The sequence below is a fragment of the Phyllostomus hastatus genome, unplaced genomic scaffold, assembly GCF_019186645.2.
Source record: "Phyllostomus hastatus isolate PE091 unplaced genomic scaffold, TTU_PhHast_1.1 phas_contig_210, whole genome shotgun sequence".
Classification (NCBI taxonomy): Eukaryota; Metazoa; Chordata; class Mammalia; order Chiroptera; family Phyllostomidae; genus Phyllostomus; species Phyllostomus hastatus.
Window position 1 is genome coordinate 37133973 of NW_025333737.1, and position 13255 is coordinate 37147227.

Consider the following 13255-nt stretch of genomic DNA (forward strand, 5'->3'; position numbering starts at 1 on the left):
CAGGACGCCACGGCTGGGGTCAGAAACCCCAAACGTCAGGAAAGGAGGGGAGAAACGCCCCACCTCCTGGGACGACCTCCAGTCGCCCCTGTGAGAAGCCTCGGGCCGGGTCCGGGGGGCAGCGACCCAAGCCCACCTCCCCCGGCGGCTCTCCAGCTCCACTCTCAGAGGTCCGGCTGCCGCCTCCCACGGCCCGGCACCTCCACCCGCCAATGTCGGGGTCCTGGGGGCCTCTGTCTGTCCCTGCACCTGTCCATCTCGGCCCACTGCAACTGTCAGGGCCCCCAGATCGGAGGCAGCCTGAGACGACCCCCCCCCCCCCGGGTGGTCCCTGCTTTCTTCTGGGAATAGTAACACCAGGTCAGACTGGGGGAGTTTATCCCCTCTGGTGCGTTTCCCTCGACTCCTCCCGGCTGCCTGAGCTCGGCACCAGCCGTTTGGTCTTCGAGGAGGATGGGCCCCGGCTGCTCACCGTCAGGTAGGCAGAGTGGCCGCTTGGCTGACACACACGCGACGAGCCAGCGGGACCTCCTCTGGTGGCCTCAACCTCTCGGTGTTTCCGAGACCCCGGGGGGACTGTCCCTGCCTTCGCCATCACAATCGCTACATACAAAGCGCCTCTGGCCCGGGCCCTCCCTTAGTGCTTGGGAATGAGAAACAATCCAGGAAGCGGCCACCACCCCACTGTGCCTGAAGCCCGTCCAAGGGGCCTCTGGGTGCCCTGCGCGCTCAGGAGAGCCCGGGAGTCTCGCCAGCTGGGTGCCTGGGGGTGGGCCGCCCCAGCTTTCCCGCTGGCCGACGTGGCTGCTTCTGACAGGGGGAGCCGGGCCCCGGGGGGTGGGCACTGAGCATCCGGGGAGGTCAGCCTCCAGCAGCCCCGCCCCCGCCCAGGCCTCTGTCAGCGCCTGCAGCCTCCCCGGGGTCCCGGGGCCCTTACCTACCGTTGGTGTAGGGGTTCGCAGTCTTCTTGTTGGTCATGACCCGGGCTGTGGCGTTGTTGACCTGCCCAGAGAGAGGGAGCGGGAGGGTGAGGGGAGCCTCAGGCCCCGGGGGGGCCGTGGGCCACCCCAGTCCTGCCCTGCACTTCTCCACGGCCCCCTCGGAGGGGGTGGCTGGGGGTTGGGAGGGAGGGCCTGGGACACTCAGGCGGAGGCACAGGACAGCCCCCGCCCCCCGCCCGGCCTCCCCTCCCAGCTTCCCCTCCCGGCCGTGCAGGAAGCCTTGGCCGTCACTGCACCCAGCACGGGCTGCCGCCTGGCCTGGCCCCGGACCCGGGCCCTCGGTCAGGCGCTACGTCCAGACTCCCTGGCTCCTGACCTTCACGTGGCAGTGCCACAAACCAAGCCCCAGCCTCTCTCCGGTAACCCAAGGGCACTGGAGAAGCCGCTGGCGGCCGCTCCTCTGAGTGCTCTCGGGCGGCCACAAGAACCGCCCCCAAGACCATCTCCAGCCAGGGTGGCTGTCGGCGGAGGCCCCCTAGCTGCAGGCGCCGCACCGTCAGCCCATCTGCCCTATCCCGGAGACCAGAGCTTTCTGAGGGGCCCCTGTGCCCCTGGGGACAGGCCGGTGAGGGGGGACAGGCGGGGGCCATGGGGGTGGGTCCTACTCTCCAGACCGCTGAGCCCGGGGGACTGGACGGGGTGGCAGGACGGAGGAGACCTCTGCAGAAGGAAGCAGGAGCGGGGTGGGGGGTGGAAGAAGAGGAGGGGCCCAGTGTCAGCCCCCACAGCCTTAGGCCACCTCCTTGGGTGCCAGGGGGTGCTGGGCTGGAGCCTGGCCAAGGTCAGTGCCTCCAGTACTTCCCCTTTTGGGGACCCTCCCCTTGACCTCTCCCTGCCCTTCCTGCGGGCTGGGCCAGCTGCCGCCCCTGCCCTCTGAACCACCCCTGGCTGCCCCGCTGTGGGGGAGCCCAGCTCCCAGACACCCGGGGCCACAGCCCTGGGGGGGGGCAGGGAGGAGGCGGGGGTGTCGGGGGCCTTGCCCCCTCTTCCCACTGCTCCCCTGGCTGAGTCCCATTCTAGGCCGCGGCCACTGCCTGCGGGCCCTGCGGGGGCGGGGCGGAGGGAGAGCTGCAGACTGGCAGCGTCGGGGGGCGGGGAGGGGCACTGGGTGACCAACAGCAGGCCAGCGAGGGCTGGCCATGGTCCTTGGAGCTGCCAGGCCTCACACACACGATTTCTGGGGTCCTCCCAGTGTCTGTCTGCTCCCCTAGTTGTGGGGTTCTCTTTTGGGAAGGAGAGGAGGCAGGGCCGGGGTGAGGGGGGCGGTCCTGGGGTGGGCCCGAAATGTAGACCCACAAGGTGGCGCGGGACGGGCTGGGGCTCCGGCCTCCGTGCGGCCCCGCCCGGCCCCCGCCCGGCCCCTGTCCCAGGGACCCCGGCCTGGCGCTCACGGGGCAGCAGGGGGCCCGGGGTGGGGACCGGGTGGCGGGCGCTCTGCCCCGGCACACTTATCTGAGCACCTCAATTTTCCGTCCCTCTACGATCGTCCCATTCAGCTTCTCCCGGGCTCGGTCAGCATCTGAGCTAGTTTCAAAAGTTACAAACCCAAAGCCCTGTGAGCAGAGAGGGACAGACACGGAGAGAAAGACACAGGATGAGAAAAAGGAAAAAAAGGAGGCGTGGGTGGGGGGGGCGGGGGGAGGGGGAGAAGGGAGGAGAGAGAGAGGGGGGTGGGGGGTCGAGTCAGCGGAGTTGGAGGAGAGACTCAGGCAGCCTGGAGGTCTGTCCCGGGGCCACCAGGGGGCGCCCAGGAGGGGCGCGGCCCAGCCGGGCTGAGCTCACCAGCCGGCCTCTCCAAAGGGGGACAGGCCAAAGCTACAGGAGACACTGGCCCTGCCCGGGTCCAGGGCCGTCGCCCTCACCCAAGGCTGGGTCAGAGGACCTGAGGGGGGGCAGCCTGGATGGGGGGGGCGCAGTGTCTTCCAGAGCAGAGAGCAGGGCCCATCTCAGCTGGGGCGCCTTCCCGCCCGCCGGCCCGCCCCGCAGCCCCACCCCCGGCGGCAGGGCTGACCCCCAGGCAGGCCCCCAAGGAAGGAGGAGGAGGAGGAGCCGGGCCGTCCCGGTCCCAGTGCACACAGAGAGGTCCTGGCAGCTCAGAGAGAAGGAGGCGTCAGCGGCAGCAGCAACGACAACACAGACAGTGGGGTGGGGGTGGGGGCGGAGGAGGGGAGTACAAGCACCCGTGTCGCTCAGGGGTCCTCGGGCGCGAAGCTCTCCAGGAAGGAAACGCACATGTCACACGTTAGCCTGGCGGGACCTACAGCCGGCGCTGTAATGGTGGCGGCCTCTGGGCGGCACCCACCTTGGAGCCCCGCTCGTTAAAAATGATCTCCACGTCTAAAATTTTTCCGAATTGCTGCGGAGAGAGAGAGGGGTGGGGGGACAGGAGACGGCGGCGTGTTAAGGCAGCCTGCGCCCCGGGAGACCCCTCGCCCGGGTGGGGCCTGGCCCTCCGTCCCCAGCCCCTCCACCCAGGCAGGGACAGGGGCACAGGCTCTCCCTCCACGCAGCGTGAGGGGACGGGCACCCTCCCCACCTCCTTGCGCAGAGAGCTGTCCCTGCCAGGGTGCTGGGGCCCTGCCACAGGCTGCTGACGGGTGCCCCAATTCACACTACCAGGGAAAGTCCTTCCCACCAGGTGGGTGCTGGGGGCAGCAGGAGCCCCCCGAAGAGAAAGCCCCCAGAAGGCCTCCGTGGGTCGGTGGCCTGTGATGGGTGGGGCTGGACCCCAGGCGCCCCAGCCTGAGCAGGGCGCCCTGGCACCGAGCTCCACCTCCCGCCCTGACGCTGGCCAGGGACACACACGGGGTGGCCCTGTCCTTCTCACCAGCTTGCAAGACTGACAGCCTGTGACCAGGTCCCCAAAATGCCAGTGAGCTCCTGAGGGGCCTGTCCCGGGGCCTCCAGAGCATACACAGGTGGGGCTCCCCTTCACCCCGAAATATGCCGGAGGTGGGTGTCACAGGGCAGCAAGGTGACGTGCAGCCAGCCGGCAGTGCCGCCCCCACCCTGGTGGACGGGGGGGGGGCCGGGCGGGGCTTGGCGGACAGGCACCGCGTAGGTGCCGGGTGGGGCGATGGGTCCCGTGGGGCCAGTGAGGCTGCGCCACCCGGCGGCTGTCAGCGGAGCCCCAGGCCGCAGGGGTGCAGGGCCGCGATGATTCTAAATCCTGCCAGCTCCTCGCCGAGTGAGTCTTACCCCAAATCCACAGAGTCCCCCGAGGAGGGGAGTGGATATCCGGGGGGAGGTCAGCTGTGGGTGCTGGGCCTGTCCCTGACAAACCCACGGGAGGTGGGGGTGGCGTGGGGGGGGCCCGGGCCCGCCTTGCTCGTGGCAGAGGTTGGGGGGACAGTTCCGAGTGACGGAGGGCGGGCAGCGGTCAACACGGGCCGGCACGCGTGTCCTCCGTGGGGGGCGGTGGGGACTGAGGGGCTGCCCTGCTTGGGGCCGCACACCTGGCTGCTGCCCGCCCGCCTGCCTACACCGCAGCCCAGCACCCAGTGGGCGTCGGCGCCCGCTGGGTGGTCAGTCAAGTGACAGGATAAATAGATCGCAGGACTACGGCGGTCCCTGCCCCCTGCCTCTCACAGAGCCCGCTGAGGCCGTGTGGCACGGGACCTGGGGACAGGCCCGAGGAACGGTGGGGGGGGGGGCGCACACGCTGTCTGGCACTTGTCCCGCCCACCGTGTGTTCTCCGGGAGCCCCCACACTGGCCCAGGTAGGCTGAGTGGCAGCGGCGGGGGGCGGGGACTGGACGGCCGCTGGGCGGGGCAGGGGGCGGGGACTGGGAGGCTGCTGGGCGGGGCAGGGGGCGGGGCCGCCCGTCCAGGCGCCCTCTGAGGAGCAGAGGGCCTGGGCCCCTCGCAGCGGACTAGTAACCCGACAGGCACTGGCCTTGGCCTCTCTGTGGAGCCTGAGGACAGGTGGGCGGATGTCGGAGGGGGCTGCGGGGCTGGCGCCCGGCTACCGTGCCCCGAATCCCTCCCTCCCGCCCCACCCTGTGGACTCAGGCCGGAGCTGGCTGGACCAGGAGGCGGGAGGCGGCGGGGGCTGGAAACCCAGGGGGGCCACTGCCCCCGCCGGGACTGGGAGCGGGGGCCACGCACACGCACACTCACCCCGAACATTTGCCGCAGGTCGGGGTCCCTGAACCGGAAGGGGATGTTGGAGACGTGAAGCCTCTTGGGCTGCTGCTTCTCTGTGGGGTCGGAGGGGTGGAGGGGCTGGCTGTCCGTCTGTGCCGCCTCGTCTGTCTGCTGTGGGGAGATGGCCTGCATGTGAGGGGCCCCCTCGGCTCCCACCCTGTGGAGGGGGTGTCTGCAGACCAGGCCCTCCCAGCCCCTCGGACCCGCCTCTCTCCAGGGGCAGGTCTGCCACGGTTGCGTCTGGGCAAGCAGCACGCAGCTCAGCAGCGCCACCTGCAGGCTCTGCCCGAGCTGTGCCCGGGGAAACCACCGCAGGCCCAGGCCTCCCCGGCCTGCTGTGTCCCGGCTCCTCGGAGGGGCCCGGGTCTGACCACCCTCCCTCGGCTCCGTGGACTGTCTGGCTCTCGAGGTCCCGGGTTTGCCCTCTTCCCCGACAGGGGCCCTTCTGGCGTCCAAGGCCTGATGAGAAAGTGGCCGTTCCCGAATGCGCCGCCGGGCACGCACTCCTGCAGGGGCGCTGCCCCCACCCCACGGTCATGGAGCAGGGGGGGGGGGCTGCCTTGCACTCTAGCCCCGCGCTGCTGCTGGGCACTTCGGGGACCACGCCCTCCTAAGGTGCAGGGTGACCGAGTTCCGTCCTTTTTAGTGGGTCCCCATCTTGCACCCGAACACGGTTTCAACAGAGGGGGGCTCCAGGAGGCGCGGGTGCCGGGAAGCCAGGCTGCTGCTAGGTGGGCCCCGCCCTCAGCGGCTCCCGGTGAGGACGGGGCTGGGGGGAGGCCCCGAGGTGGCGAGGGGCCGGGGCGGTGAGCCGGCGGCCCGCGGCCTGGGGTCCGTCCCTGCCGAATCCCGGCGCTGCAGGTCGTCAGCAGGTGCTCCGTCTGCGCCGAGTGGCTGCTGACCGAGGTGTCCCAACAGCTCAACATGATGGGTGGCCAGGGCCGGAGGCCATCTGTGTGCCACTCACTCACAGGGCCGACCTGCCGACGGCCAGCTGACGGTGCACCCTCTGGTGCGGCCCTCTGGCGAGGCGGGGCGGAGCCTCGGTGTCCAGGAGCTGTCCTCAGAGGCGACAGGTAGGGCCGTGGCCAGGCACCCAGTTCTCTGCCGAGGAGCTCCTCGGCCCCCAGGTTCCCCCGGTGGGCGGCAAGCGTGGCCCAGTGAGGACAACGAGATGACGACGTCACGTTTATTCCCCTTCCCTTTCCTGTCTCCATTCTGGCTCCTCTCCCGGGGTCCTCCTGGGATTGCGTCCCCAGCGCACTGCTCAGACTTGCCCCCTGGTTGCGGGGTCGGCGTCCAGGCCAGGACGCCCGCAGAGGGCGTGGGGGCCCTGGCTGCAGTGAGGCCACGCAGAGCTTGTCTGCCGTCTGGAGAGAGCACAGGAGAAGGGCAGGTCCTCAGGCCCGTGCCGGAACTTGCACGAGGGGGTGGCCGTGGTCACCCGTGTGTCCTGAGGAGCAGCGGCGGCGGGCTGGCAGCAAGAGGCGGGAGGCCGCTCTCGGGTGGGCGTCTGTCCCTGGCACCCAGGGGAGTGCTGACCAGTACGAGCCCAGCCCCCTTGGGGCAGGACAGCAGAGGCCACTGTGCTCGAGGCTGAGGAGGTGGAGTCCGAGGGGCAGAGGCTGGCCCAGGGCCACCCGGTGGAGCCCTGCTCTGGACTCCTGCGCGGCTGTCCCGAGAGGCCATCCTTCCCTGTGCTCAGCCGAGAGGCTCTGTTCAGGCTCCAGGGCGGCAGGTGCCGCAGGCGAGGGCGGCAGAGAAAGACCGAGGACTTGTGGGAGAGGCCGGGAGGGCTCCGGGAGCTTCCTGTCCACGTGCCTCCTAGACTCTGCGTTCCCGGGTGGAGGAGCGAGTGCTCATCGTGGGGTTGAAGTCGCCCCTTCCAGGCCCGTGTCCCCCGGGCGGCCACCCTGGGCAGCAGCCCCAGTGCCCACACGTGCGTGTCCTCGGAGCCCTCTGTCGGGCTGTGGGAGGGACGTGTGCCCGGGGTGGGCTGCTGGGGACCCAGGCCCTGTTGTGCAGGGGTCAGCAAGGGCCGCTGCATGGGGCCGTCAGAGGGGGGGGCCCTCCCCCAGCCCACCTCCACCCCCAGGTCCCCTGCCGTCCTCCTGCCTGGGTGCTGGTCTTCCTTGCAGAGGGCAAGCCTGCGCTAAGCCCCCAGAGGAATCATCCGGGCATCAGCGATTCCTGCCGTGGTCTGGGGCCCACCCTCTGGCGACCACAAGGTGTGGCTCTCCACGCAGTGCTCCGGGTGGGCCAGGTGTCACACCCCCATGGCCCCCTGCATTCCTTCAGCCTGCACCCTCTCCGCGGCTCCCGGGCACCGGCTGGGGAATCCAGCTGGGAGACAGACATGCAATGTGACTTCAGGCCAGCAGAGGGCAGTGGCTACCCTGGCCTGGAGGCCCGGCTGGCACTGAGAGGAGGGAGGGGAGCCCTACGTGGGGAGCGGTGGAGGGCCATAGGAGGCTGAGCCCACCAGGTGTCAGCAAGATCCAGGTTCCCCCCACAAACCCTAAGGGGAGCCACCGAGGGCCAGGGGGTGGGGGCGGAGTGCCGTGGAGACGAGCCACGGGTGGGGCCAGGACACCAGTGAGGAGGGCGCCCTCGGCCCCGGGCGCAGCTGCGCGGAGGCAGATAAATGGGCTCAGTGACTGTGAAACTGCGGGACGCGCCGAGAAGCCCCCGAGTGTGACCGCACGCCGGCAGCCCGAGGGGAGAGAGACGCTTCCCACCGTTTATCACAGCGGCCCAGGCAGCCCGGGCCGCCCTTCCGGGGGCTCCCCCCGCACGCCCCGCCATGTTTAAGCCCCCTGCCTTCCGTGCGTGAACGCGGGCCGCCGCCAAACAACGCCGGGGACGCCCCCTTCCCTCCCGCGGCCGGTCTGTACCGCTTTGCTTCTGTGTCCTTCCGCGTCTCCGTGTCCCCCACCCTTCCAAGGGCAAGAGCGGCCGTGGTGGGCTCGGATGGACCCCAGATGCTGTCCTGCCCACCCTCCAGGAACCTGAAGCCCCCTTCGCCCAGCAAGGGGCGAGGCCGAGAGGGCCCCCGGCGGCAGACGAGGAGCCGCGCCCTGTCGCTGGCGCCACCCCCCCCCCCCCCCGCCCCCGCGCTTGCTGATGGGAGACAAGCTGGAAGGAGGTCTTGCCAACCTCCTCTCTCTGCAGCAGCAGCGCCCCCTGCCCCCCCACCCCCCAGCCCCAGCTCCTTCAACAGCTCCTGGGTTCTTGTGCGATGGCCGTCAGTCGCTTGCCGGACACGCTCGCCCCGAGAGTGGACGGCCTCAGAGGAGGCCTTTCCTGCCTGCGGCCTCCGGCCCTCGGTCCAGGAGGGCTTGTTTTACGTGGGGGCGCCGGGCAGCCCCCTCCTTGGGCAGAGTGTGTATCCGCTGTGGGCTCTGTCTGAACGGTGCCACCTGCCGGGTGTTGGCCGCCACTGCACTCGTTCCACGGGTGCCGCTGGTGTCCTCTGCTTGCGCCCCACCAGCGGGAGGCCGCAAGGCAGGGCCTCCCCGCGGCCTGGTGCAGGGGCAGACTCATCACCGCCTCTGCCCTTCCACCCGTGTTCCGACAGGGAGCGCGGGCCTGCCAGCTACGCGGAGGCGGGAAGGTGCTGCAGGAGTCGGTACTCCAGGGCTGGAGCGTTGGCGCCCGCGCTGGCAGCTGACATCTCACTGGGCAGCTGCTGGCCTTTGGCTGCCTGCTGACTTCCACCCGCACTGCTCATGCGGCCCAGGGCCTGGAGGACAGCCTGGCCTGGTCCCCGGATGGGGACCTGCAGGCCCTGACCCTTCGCAGGACCTGAGGAGACTCAGGCCAAAGGAAGGTCACTCAGGCTGCGGCCCCCAGGGCCAGCACTCCGCCAGAGCAGCGAGCCTCTCACCCCCTCAGTGGGGACGGCTCTTGGGGACGCTGGGTCCCCAGCCACAGAGGCCACGACTGGCCCCTTCAACTTCTGTGTCCTTGGCTGGCGGGACCCGGTGGCCGTCATGGGGCAGGCCTGGTCACGGCTTCTGTGTGCCCAGTGCTGTTCGGTGCCCGACGCACAGCAGGGCCCCCCAAACGCCTGGTGATGGAATGCAGGAGCCCTGCCATGGAGGAGGCCTCTGGCTCTTTCTGCAGAGCCGGCACCGGCTGTTGTGCATCTGATCCACCTGTCTCCTGGTGGCGAACCCCAGGCGCACGTGAGTCTGTGAGCGGTCATGCGGCCTGACCAGATGCCCCCTGACCGCTGCCGTCCCTCAGACCGAGACCAGCTGGCCCGGACGCGCTCACGGCGAGCCCCACCTCCGAGCCTGCACAGGCCAGAAGCACGTGACGAGCAGCGGGAGGTCCGGCTGCTCCCGCATCTGTGACCCACACCCCGGGCTTCGTCCCTCTGTAGGAACTCTGGGGGCGTCTCTGGGAGACGCCGAACTAGGGACGGCAGCGCACGGGTGTCTCACGGCTTCGTGTGGGCTCAGGCCGAGCAGAAGGGCCTGGCAGCGCCCCCGATGAGGGTCTGTCTGGTCCAGCCCCGGAGCAGGTTGGGCTCTCGCCCCAGAGAGCTCGGACAAGGCTGCCCACACAGGGAGGGCGGGGACACGTGGGTCCATGCAGCCCCTTGGGAGCCAGAGTGCATTGGGGGAGGGCCAAGGGAACGAGGTCAGGGGGCACCCATCAGGAGCCGCCAGGGCGCTGCCTCTGCCCAGCAGCTGGGAGCTGCTGGCCCCTCGCCCAGCTTGGCCGGCCAGCCAGTGCTGGGGCTGTGCCAGCAGGGATGGTGGCCTGACCCCAAGGCCCCGTTGCGGCGGTGGGGACAGGCACCTCAAGAATGCATCGGAGAGCCAAGGAAGGGGCGGGGCGGGGGGGCCGGTCACCAGGAGGGCCGGCCTGGGGCACGGCCGCCCCTCCTCTCTGCACTCCGTCCTGCTGGGAAAGTGCAGGCCTCAGCCCTTTTCCTCGGAGTTGCATTACAACCACATAATTGGAGCTATCTGATTGGAGGGCAGCCAGGCAGGTAGATTACAAGTGATTAGACATGACAGCAACGCCCGCCACGGAGACGGCTCTGCGGCCCGGGCCCCCTCGCCCGCCGCCGGCCCTGCCACGCGCCCCCGTGACACCGGGCCAGCCCAGGCCGCCAGCCCGGCCTCGGCCACTTCCCTCGCTGCCCATGAACAGGTCCCTGGCAGCCGGGGACACGCTCCGTCCCTCAGGTGAGGTGGGAGCTGGGCTGACGTCGGGCTCGGGGAGCGGGGTGGGGGGGGCAGCTGCAGGTGGTGGGCCTGCTTCGGGCCGGGCGGCTGCCCACCCCACTGGGCCTGGCTGAGCAGGTGCCACTGGAAGGGTGCTTGGTGTCAGAGGGTGACCGTGACTGGGACCCCCCACTGTGGACTCTGACTCTCCGTCCATGTGCTGGCCTCGCCGCCCTCCTGAGCCGTCCTTGGGTGGGGGGGGGGCTCTGCTTCCTGAAGCCCCAGGTCGCGGGGGCCCCTTACCGGCACCGTCTGGGCCCCGGCGATGGGCTGTGTGCTGGCCTCGGGGCCCGGCTGCTCAGGGTGGGTCTGTGCTGGCGTGTACAGGGTCATGCCGTGCTCCGGGGGGACGGGGGTCTGGCCCGAGTAGTCCTGCGTGGGGTGCGGTGGGGGCGGGGCGTACTCCGCGGGGATGCCGTTCTGCGGGGGCGGGGGATACTGGGCGGGGGGGTAGGGCTGGGCCATCGCTTCAGGCGGAGCCGTGGCGTCCTGACTGCCCTGTGGAGAGAGAGAGACAGAGAGAGAGAAGGCTGGTCAGACTCCTGGGGAGGCCCAGCCCCGGCCCCCATCCCAACCACCCCCTGCAATCTGGGTGCTGTGGGGACCAACAGTGAAGGGCATCAAAAGCAGCCCCGGAGGATGTCCCCCAGCCCCAAGGGAGGGACCGGGGTCCCTCGTGCTGTCGGGGGGAAGGAGGGCTGGGGTGCGTTCTGGCTTTTCCCACTCGGTGTCCTTCACTGTAGATGCGCACTGAGGGCTGGCTGGCAGCAGCCCCTCTGGGGCGGTGAGGCACTCTCGAGCCTTCTGAGCGTGTCCTCAGGGCACAGACAGGTGCCCGCTCTCACGAGCAGTGAGGGCCACTTCCTCCCTGCACGGAAGGGCCCTTCGCCGGCGTGGGCACCCCGACACTCAGGACTGCTCCCCCCCAACCCCGTGGAGGGGGCGCTGTGCCTGTGCCCCCCTGCTCCCCCGCCACGCTGAGCGGGCACGCTGGGCGTCTGTGTCCCCGTCCACCTCCCCTGCCCCGAGGCGGGCGCTCCTTCCGGAGAGCACGCTGGGCCCCCTCTCTGTGCAGCCTCCATCTGGTCGCCACCCACTCACCCCGTGACTGTGCACTGGGGGTCCGGGGGTCGGGGCGGGCAGCCCCTGCCTCTGCGGGGTCTGCCGTCCGGTGGGGGAGGGGAGAGCCGCTCAGACAGTGACCGCAAAGTCAAGTCAGTTGTTAGAGTGAAAGGCGCCCGGAGAGGCCTGGCCACAGGGGGCGACGGTGAGTCAAAGACCCTGCCAGGCCCTCTGCCTCCGGCCCCAGCCCTGCCCCCTCCATGTAGATGGGGGCCTGAGGTCAACTCTGTGTCCAGGGCCCGGCCCCCACTCCCCAAACCCCCAACGCCAGCCTCCGCGGTCTCAGTGCCTGCCAGCCCTAACTCCCGGGCGACCCCTGACGCAGAAGTCCTGTCCTCCTCCTCCTCGGCAGGGTCGCCGGGCCCCCTCCCTCTCTGCAGAAACGGGGGGGGGCAGCGCCTGCACTCCTGACAATGGGGGGAACACGCGTGTGCATGCACACATGAAGACATGCCCATGTAGACCCCCCCCACCCCACTGCTCCGGAGTCACCCTTGACCCCCACGACCCTCCGTGAGCAAACGTGTTGGTGACGCCCCGGGGCTCCGGGGTGTGGGAGCCAGGCAGGCTCGGGGCGCAGGGGGACGCGGCCGGCCCGGGGGGGTGGTGAGGAGGGAGGGGCAGGAGAGCCAGGAGGGAATTGTGGGACGGCCGGTGGGGGAGGGAGAGGCGGCTCACGGGATCAATTAACAGATAAATATTTGATTAGAACCTTAGCTACCTCTCGTCTTCCCCGTGCCCCTCCCCCTCCGCGGCTCCACGGCTGGGGGAAAGGGCGGCTCTTCTCCCTCCTCACCCCACCCCGCCTTTCCCAGGCCCCTCTGCCCCGGGGCCCGTCTGGGCTGAGTGACAGCTGCCAGTCACTCCCGCTGCCGTGGATCCCGGCGGCGGCCCAGAGCCCACTCTGCCAGGGAGCCCGCGACACAGAGGTGGGGTCCCCTGGTGTGGTGGGGGGGAAACTGAGTGCAGGTGTCCGCGGGGGCCTGGGGTGCGCGGGAGGCAGCGGCGCGGTGGGACGGCTGGGGACACCGGTGACAGGGTGACAGAGTCAGCACCTCTGAGCACACAGCGCTCTCGGCTGTGCAGACGGGAGCCCCTGCCGTCCTCCCAGCCCACCTGGCAGACACTGCTCCTTCCTCGTTTCCCGGCTCACGAGACCGCGGCGACGCGTCGGGCTAGGCCCGGGGCCGCTGGGACCGGGGCTCAGGGCTGCCTGGCCCCCAGACCTGGCCCCCCGCCCCGCCGGCACAACGGCGGCCCTTGGCTCCAGGGTCCGGAGAGGGGTGTGGGATGCGCAGGGGGGTCCACCCCCCCATGAGCCAGCGGGTGGTCCTAGGTGCCAGCTTGTCCTCTCCGAGGGGGCTTCCCCAACGGCAGGCAGCCGTGTGCAACGGACAGTGGGATGCGTGAGCAGAGGGAAGGTGGACGGATGGACACATAGATGGAAAGATAAGTGGGTGGACAGATGGACGGGTGGACAGATGGATGAATGGCCCACAGCCCACAGGTCCCATGTGAGGTGGGAGACCGCCCCACCCAGCCTGCGGCCGCCAGAAAAGGCCGGTCCAAGCCAGCGGAGAGCCGGCACAGAGGCTGGGGAGACGGGCCCGGCCCCCTGGCCTCCCCCCGAGACGCCTCCCTGACTGACTCCAGCCTGCGCCCCGGAAACACGGGCAGAAAGACCCCCGCTGCTGGACAATCCACGCCCCCCGTTACGAGTCCTTCACGACGTCACCCCGAAGGTGT

At 70.2% G+C, this 13255-nt stretch overlaps 1 protein-coding gene across 3 annotated transcripts in view; it reads right to left on the reverse strand.

Moving 5' to 3' along the window:
• Window positions 1-13255, reverse strand: part of RBFOX3 (RNA binding fox-1 homolog 3) — a 244360-nt gene that overhangs the window by 8241 nt on the left and 222864 nt on the right. For 2 of the 3 annotated variants that reach the window (XM_045835930.1, XM_045835928.1), the window contains exons 4-8: window positions 10631-10885; window positions 5121-5258; window positions 3304-3357; window positions 2462-2554; window positions 942-1002 (exon numbers count right to left, since the gene is read on the reverse strand). In XM_045835930.1, coding sequence (XP_045691886.1) covers window positions 942-1002; window positions 2462-2554; window positions 3304-3357; window positions 5121-5258; window positions 10631-10852 — 568 coding nt within the window. In that variant the 5' untranslated portion in view covers window positions 10853-10885. The remainder of the gene's footprint in view (window positions 1-941; window positions 1003-2461; window positions 2555-3303; window positions 3358-5120; window positions 5259-10630; window positions 10886-13255) is intronic. The other variant, XM_045835929.1, reaches the window with a different exon arrangement.